Here is an 8,015-nt window from a genome sequence, read left to right as displayed (position 1 = left end):
TATAAAGAGCTTTAGTTTCATTTGTAAGGCATTCGAAAACGGAAACATCACTCCGATATTCGAAGAGAGCCATAGTAGTGTGCTTCCATTCCTATCTAGAAGTGAAGTAGTATGCTCCAGTACAAGTAAGTACTTGTTCTCATTCTTATGGATAGCTAAAACAGCTTTTGCTGTTTACCTAAGAATGAGGCTCTGAATGCTTAACATGTATATTATTTGAATAAATAAATTCGTGTGGTTGCTCACCCACTTCTTCAATTGTTATCAGTCAAATTTTGTTGTCATTATTTATCATTGTCATCATGTTCCTTCATGTTTCTTCATATGTATGTCATTATCCTAGATGTCTGTGTCTTATGGAAACCCAAAGTCATGTTTATATGATTTACCCAGAAAAAAAAAACCAGTTTTAGAACCAAAAATTAAGACAAAACAGCAGTGATTCCGCCTGTTAAAGTATCCGTTAGGCAAGTGGCCGTTAGGAGAAAAACTTAGGCATGTTGAAGGCTAGGTTTGTCTTGTTTTTGTCGTTTAAAATAATTTTTTTTTCTTGGTCAAATACTATTAGCATAACCACGGGTTATTATAGGATACAAATGACATTTAGATAAAGACCTATACCTTTTAGTATTTCCCCAAAGCTAATAGTGAAATACATAAGTGTTGGGCAGTTGGGAAAAATACAAGAGCTTTTTGGGTAAACTGGAAAAACCCCTTTTTTTTAATTGCTTTATCAGTATTTCATTATTTAGTATGATAACCTTCAAATGTTAAAAATTAATTATGACATCCATGTCCAAATTATATGCACAAAGAAAAAGAGAATCCTCTATTTCCGTTCCCAGTAAAAAAATCGAAATTTTCATTCGCTAGGGTTCATTTTATTTTATTTTTTTGATCGCATAGGGTTCATTCGCTAGTTCTTAATGTTTCAAAATATAGATGAAGAAGTATTGGGAGAAATATGAGAGCTTCTTAAGCCGATCATGTATACAGTAGACGACTGTATCATTCAAGAAGGTGAACCACTTGAGAAAATGCTATTCATCACGCGAAGGCACAGTTTGGTCTTGCACAACTGGTTCTAATACTGCTAATGGGGGAAGTGCAACTAAGGTTTCAGCAATAGTTACTTGTCTTCAATGAGGTGACTTATGCGGAGAAGAACTCTTAGATTGGGCTTCCATAAGAGGTGCCCCTTTGTATGAGTTTCCCATCTCCACCGCAGTTGTCAAGGCGCAGACCAAAGTTGAAGGGTTTGCTATAAGGGCCAACTCGATCCTGGCGCCATTTTCCTAACACGGAGCTCCGTCGAAATTGGGCACCTTTTTACATACAAGCAATGTGGCGCATACATCAAGCAAGGGTGGCTTCCTCGTCCAACTGATCGGATGGTACTTGGCTGCCCATGGCTCGATCAGCAGCCTTGCCTAACAAAGTTTATTTGTGACGAAACATGTCTCATGCTTCAAATCCTACTGCCAGTAATTCTATGCCCATGAGACATCGTGTTTGCTCAAACTGCTCTCTCTTGGTTCTCTATGATTTTTGTTTTCCAGAAGTACTGTTCACGACGGTTTCGCGTTGGGCTCCTCCTCCAATAGATCTCTTTGTTAAAAGTAGTAAAATACTCTATCTTTTTATTATTTTTGCGTTGATTCGTTGTTCATTTCATATTTCTGAATTTTACATCTAAAATTATTTGTGTGCTGTATTGGAGTTTTAGTTTGATCACATATGCTCTTATACTATTCAATTTATGTAAACTAGTGTTTCATCAATTGTTGACGTGACGAGTCCACTTAGACCAATCTTTAGTCTTGATGATGTAAAATAATGTGTTTCTTGGGTGATATATGTCCAAACTAGTTTAAGTGAGCTCGTCATGTCAATAATTTATGAAGAAATTGATGGATTAAATAAGAGTCGGCTATGCTTGATAAAATTGGAGAGTACAAGGCATATGCGATCAAATTAGAAGTTGAGAGACATAAACGATTTTGTGCGTAAAGTTTAAGGAGGTAAAATGAATTTGATGGGGTTAACAGGTTGACTATAATGAGGACTCTATGAAAACGTTTAAATCAACAGTTAGATAACTTATTGTAGAGCACTCATCCAATAGTTGACTTAAAAGCTAGAGTCCTCAAACAGTAATTTTTTTAAGTTCTCACTAGACATTCTTCCAAACTTAACATTCATTCTTATGATATACAGCTAATAATCGAGGGTATGTTGGACTATAATATAAAAAAAAACCGCCAAAAGATGTAAAATTTTATCAACATCAGGATACACTAGATACAAGTGCGAGAGGCCGCGAGCCAATATTTGACCCATACATAACCTAAGATAAAAGCCAGGAGACGAACAACTTTTTGTGCCCGACAGTATACGATCGAACCCTTAAATCAAAACTCGATGGAGATTTTACAATGCCTCCAACATTAGGCTCCTATGACATCATTACCCACCACGTACCCTGCAAAGTTATATAAATAATATCATGCCCCCGATATTGTATCTAAATCACTATGAAGAGTTGAAGACACAGTCAACAGATTTTCGCCTTAACTCGGAAGTTGCAATGTTAATCCACTGATTTTCCAGACTTATTGCAGTAGAGGATGGCCTCTTTTAGATATTCATCGCGTACATCTGGACTCATTGCAGAATTGGGAGAAGTCGGTACGCGTTGTGGTGAATGCACAAGCCTTGTAGTTCTTCTCTTGGTTGAGCCGGCATCATGTGGCGCCTTCCCTCCTTGTTTCTGTTCTTTTGCTGCAGGTGGCCTTAAATCTGAATCATCTAACATCCTTGGCTTGACGCATGTCCAAAAATGCTTGAAAATCTTCGTAAGACTTCCATGATTAGGCTTTGCCAAAGTGAGAGAACGTTGCAAAAAGCCGTGTTTTGGAACTGGTTGGTGAGATAGTGCTCCAGAAGAAGAATAAGAATAGCTATTTGATAATAACGAAAAGGTAATAACAGTATTAGTAGTAGTCGTACCAGAAGTAGAGGTAGTTTTGCTTCTCAAGGCTTCAGTGGGTTCGTATACCCCGCAATCCCATGTACTATCAAACGTCAACTTTATATCGCCCATGATCACCAGTATTATTTCACCCTTCAGATTTAACTTTTTACTTCTCTATCAGGGAGGGAACCAATGTGTTTGTTCATACATATATGCGCAAGCTCCAGAGTACTAGGTTAAGTCTAATTATTTACTGATGTAAATCTGGTAAGAAATCGAACAGTAATCAGTTACTTTATATTAATTGGAGATTTAGCAGCAATCTTGACAATTCATATGAAGTCCCTTGAGCTTTTCATGGTTGGGATATTGCTTGGAAACAGAATCTACTTCCATGGATTGATTAGCATGTGATTTTGTTTCCTTTCAGAGCTTCAATGCCACCAATTTTAGGAATGATTATGATATGCATCCAATTACAATTATTAAAGATTGAATATCAATAATTAGTGTGAAATCTTTTCATAAAAGACCTCATGTTTATTTCTTTTCTTCAATAAGATAGACTAGAATATCTCAAATCCTTGTGGGAAAGTTCAATCTTAAATAACGTGCATCTGATGTGGTAAATAGAGTGCCATTGGATCTTTGGTGATGTATCGGGACAGAATCTATTGAAGTAGAACTTGGGAAAATATAAAAGCATTCCTCAATTTTTCAAGATTGATGACTGCAATTGTGCGCATATAATCACTTCTAACATCAACAGGTTAGCTGAAATTATTTATACCAAGTCAGCTTTACATGCAAAAAAATGCACATAAAAATGGTTTTACATGAATAGAACCTTTACTACCGATACTAATCATCCTATCACTTCATAGCTCATCATGAAAGTTCCCTTTCATTGAAGTGGATTTCGTTTTTTGGTCTGCTGTTGAGGTAGATTTCGGTTGCTTTTCCAGGAGGTACCTGGCGGCCAGTGATGCATGGAATGCAGCTCCATAAGGAAGCACGTCTTCGTTTACTCTGAAATATGGTGAATGCATTGGTTTGAACTGTCCTTGAGAGTCATTCTTCATACCAAGAAAGAAGAAGTACCCTGGAATTACTTCTTGATAGAATGAGAAGTCTTCCGCCCCCATCAGTGGTTGCTTCTCAAATACATTCTGAGGGCCCACCAAATCGACTGCAACTTTCCGGAAGTACTCGTGCAAATCTTTGTCATTTACAGTTGCAGGGTAAAAGGGCTGCGCAATTTCATTGAATAAGACAGTTGCATTGCACCTCTGAACACTGGCTTGTCTAGTAATAACCTGCAACTCGATTTTATAGAATAACATTTATGAGGAACATTTCGTAATGAGAAAAATACCAGCACAGAATAATCTCAAGTTCAGCAGCCAGGATGTTTGATAAAAGCGTACCTCTTCGATTCTTTGTTTAAGTTGGATAAAGCTCTCCATTGAAAATGCCCTGAAAGTACCACCAATTGTAACAGAATCTGGAATAACATTAAATGCACCACCTCCGTGGAATTTTCCAACAGTCACAACCTGCAAGATATGCTTTCATGTAACCAGATGGATACAGAGTAAATAGCGCTCTGCTGGCAAAGAGGGGCCTAAGAAGCATATGAATAACAGTTGACATATAGCACGCTTTAAGGTTTAGGGTGGTGGGAAAGTGAATTGCTTTTCATTGCTTTCTATATTGGAAAAAGGAACTTGATCTGGGTAGAACTTTTACTTCAGAGATGAAATTAAAAATTTGGAAAGTCTAGAAAAGATCACATAGATTCTTCATATCACGACAGCATCCTAAGGACAATTATCTAAATGGGATGCTGGTTTCACAGGCAGACATGAAAAAACGTAAAGGGATCAAGGTTTCACATGCTACTTGCTAAGTGAAACAAGATGTTGCAGACTAACAATAACACACATGGAACTACACATAAAGGTATTTGAATCAAGCTGCAATTGGAGGGGAACAGAGACATGACAATGGCCTTGCGAGAATAGAGAGAAAGGGAGAGCAAACCTGTGAATCCAAGGGGTCGGCTTCACGTGAAACAAGATGTTGCAGACTAACAATAACATTGGAAGCAGCCAAGATTGGGTCTATTGTGTGCTGTGGAATTGCAGCATGACCCCCCTTCCCACTTATTACGGCTTCAAAAAATCCACTCGCAGCCAAAATAGGGCCAGGTCTGGAGGCCACTGAACCAATGGGGTGCTCAGCAGCGACATGTAACCCAAAGATGGCACTGACATGCTCCACTGCACCTTCATCTATCATTTTCTTTGCTCCTGAGCCTCCTTCCTCAGCTGGTTGGAAAACAAGAAGAACAGTCCCCTATATGAAAACAAGAAACAACTGAGAGAACTTTCATTGGGAGATGAGAACATACACTCCAGGACATTGATACGAGTATACCATATGAACAGGAACAGACTCAACACATGAAATTAGCTAGTAAAGCAAACATTCAGCCTAATGTGAAAACCAACTAGACAATGAAATCAATCTTCCAAAGAAAATGTATGAATTCATTTGATTTCAAACCCGCAAAAAGAGACCTGTAATTTGTGGCGATACTCCTGAAGTATACTTGCAGCTCCAAGAAGCATGGCAACATGAGCATCATGTCCACATCCATGCATCTTCCCTGGAATTTTACTCTTGTGCTCCCACTCCACACTCTCCTGCAACAGTAAACATTATTCCCATCTAGCTGAACCTCGAACCAATAGTAGCTAACAAAATTAGAACTGTTTAAGACACTAACCAATTGACAATAGCAAGCAACAGTAAATAGAAAAAAGAAAAGAAAAAGATGGTCAAAAAGCTTCAAACTTGCACTAAACCTGCATAGCCAAAGCATCCATGTCTGCTCTGATTGCAACAAAGGGTGGACCACCCGTCCCAACAAGGCCAACAACGCCGGTTTCAGCCAAAGGGTATCTGTAAGGGATGCCCAGCCGGTCAAGTTCAGCTCTGACAAGCTTACTGGTTTCAAATTCCTCATAACAAAGCTCTGGGTTTTCATGGATTTTCCTTCTGATACTCACCATACGATCGAAAAGCTCGTTTCTTTTAGCATGTTCAAGAAACAAGACTGGGATTTGAGCCAGCTCCACTTCTGGGCTCGAAGATTGGTTTGAGGAAATGGGCAGTGGCGTAATCATACAGAGTATGAAAATCAAAGAAACCCATTTGGGGAAAGCCATTGATGTTAAGAATGAATGATTGAATTTCAAGATTGGAGGGGTTGAATATTTATATCAGAATCAGAATCAGAATCAGACAGGGGGCTCTGAGACGAAAGGTAGCGGGTGAGTGAGTGGTGACCATGGGAGGGTATATTGCACGTGTTCTACTTCCAGAAAACGACTGTCGTTTCGTAGAGAACAATGTTGTTATTATGGATAGGTTGTCATCAAGGGTTACATCAAAAGTTTCAGCGATCGATACATTCTCTGAAAATTCAGAGGAAAAGTGGAATCCATCCCAATGTTTTTCAATTGAATGAAAATTTCATTTTTTCTCTAAATTTAGATTATTAAGAAAATAAATCATACAGTTGTGAATCAAACTTTTTCGAGAACTCGCTACAATAATTGAATAAGAAAACAGAAAATTAAGATCTATGGTCGTAGTTGTTTGGACCCAAAATGAACATTTTGGCCTGACAAGGCATGTGTTGGAGAAATTGAGCCAATGTCAGTGGCTCAAGCTATATATTGTCGACAAGTTCGAAATATATATTTAGAGGCTAAATAAAGCCTACTATGGAAGCATGAAAGCATGAAAAGTCAACTTTAGCACATTTTCCTACTTCGGCTAGGATAAACCGAGCTAAACAAGGAAGGAGGGGCGACAGACTAACCAAACGAAATTCAAATGCGCTGAAACTTTCCAGATTAAATCTAGAAAGCCCAAGGATCATTTCTTATGAAGAGTACCAGAGCTAGTTTTGAGTGGAAGGCCTTCAAACAATCAGTCCAATTTTCTACAGAAGCAAAACTGGAAAACTGGACCTGTAAGAGGTCCAGCAGCATTTCCGGCCCAACCGCATGGAATAAAGCTCTGAAACTTTGTCAGGATGATCTACACTCATAGTGGAACATTTTTTATGAAGAAGTTGAAGGCTCATTCTGAAGTCTTGTTGGAGAAATAATTGAAGGAATAAAGGGGCAGAAACTGACCTAAAACCAGCTTAATATTCACATGTTCATGTTTCCTACCCACATGAAGAAAGCTAGATGCTTTTCTTTTTTTCCTTGGATATATTTTTCTACTACAATCTCTTTAATAGATCATCATCACTTCCATGTTTCTGCACCTTCATGCTTTGCTTTCATTTCATCATTTCTCTATCTTTTCCATATTTTACAAATCACTTTCATACTCCACTTTCATTATTTTTCTTCCACTCATCATTTCACTCTTCTTTTTCTTCCCTATATAAACACCTTCTCCTCTCATTCTAGACACACATTCACAACATCAAAACATCTCTAAGATGATCTAAGTTCTCTCTAGAGCAACCTCTCTAAGAGCAACTCCTCTCCTTCTCTTTCTCTTACCGGTGATCACACTCCTAGTCCTAGTCTTCTCAGAAGCCGACTTTCAGTGCCACCAAACCCTCTGCCAACGTACTTCGGTCCTAGTCTCCTCGGGAGCCGACGGTAGTGCCGCAACCACAACGGTTACAGAACCAGCCAAGCAAGGGTAACGCCCTAGCAACCCAGCCAAGCTAAAGTCACGCTTTAGCAAGTTCTCCTCACTTCCCAGTGGTTCTCGCTCTGCTCGATCTACAACATCGAGTATCGATTGTGATTTTCAAGAAGCTCAACAAAAGTCCTCGCCACGAGGCACAAAGAATCCCGCGACGAGGTTGGTGCTCTCCTCGTCTACAATCGCTCAACAGAAGTCAGGTCAAGGGACACCCCCGACGACCGCACCCGACGGTGCTGGCACGCCCGCGCAAGAAAAGAGACTGTTGACCAGCTGCAACAAAATTGGAGCCAAACAG

General features: G+C 39.1%; 1 protein-coding gene across 1 annotated transcript; it reads right to left on the bottom strand.

Annotated features, from left to right (window-relative positions):
- Nucleotides 1-3,648: 3,648 nt before the first annotated feature.
- On the bottom strand, nt 3,649-6,317 carry LOC133712438 (IAA-amino acid hydrolase ILR1-like 4). The gene is made up of 5 exons (XM_062138545.1): nt 5,845-6,317; nt 5,557-5,682; nt 5,018-5,332; nt 4,402-4,530; nt 3,649-4,290 (listed from the first exon to the last, which is right to left on the bottom strand). Exons 1-5 carry the CDS (start codon nt 6,205-6,207, stop codon nt 3,853-3,855), a joined length of 1,371 nt encoding a protein of 456 aa, XP_061994529.1. The 5' UTR covers nt 6,208-6,317; the 3' UTR covers nt 3,649-3,852.
- Nucleotides 6,318-8,015: the final 1,698 nt, after the last annotated feature.

This window comes from Rosa rugosa, chromosome 1 (assembly GCF_958449725.1).
Source record: "Rosa rugosa chromosome 1, drRosRugo1.1, whole genome shotgun sequence".
In the NCBI taxonomy this organism is placed as follows: domain Eukaryota; kingdom Viridiplantae; phylum Streptophyta; class Magnoliopsida; order Rosales; family Rosaceae; genus Rosa; species Rosa rugosa.
Note: the sequence above shows the minus strand (reverse complement) of the source record. Positions and strands in the feature narration are given on the sequence as shown.

What these genes read in the sequence shown, in the direction of transcription:
- LOC133712438 (XM_062138545.1), bottom strand. Translation starts at nt 6,207, where the DNA reads ATGGCTTTCCCCAAATGGGTTTCTTTGATTTTCATACTCTGTATGATT. An exon ending in TGGATGCTTTGGCTATGCAG is followed by an intron (nt 5,683 to 5,844) that starts GTTTAGTGCAAG and finishes TTACTGTTGCAG; the next exon opens with GAGAGTGTGGAGTGGGAGCA. An exon ending in CCGACCCCTTGGATTCACAG is followed by an intron (nt 4,531 to 5,017) that starts GTTTGCTCTCCC and finishes CATATCTTGCAG; the next exon opens with GTTGTGACTGTTGGAAAATT.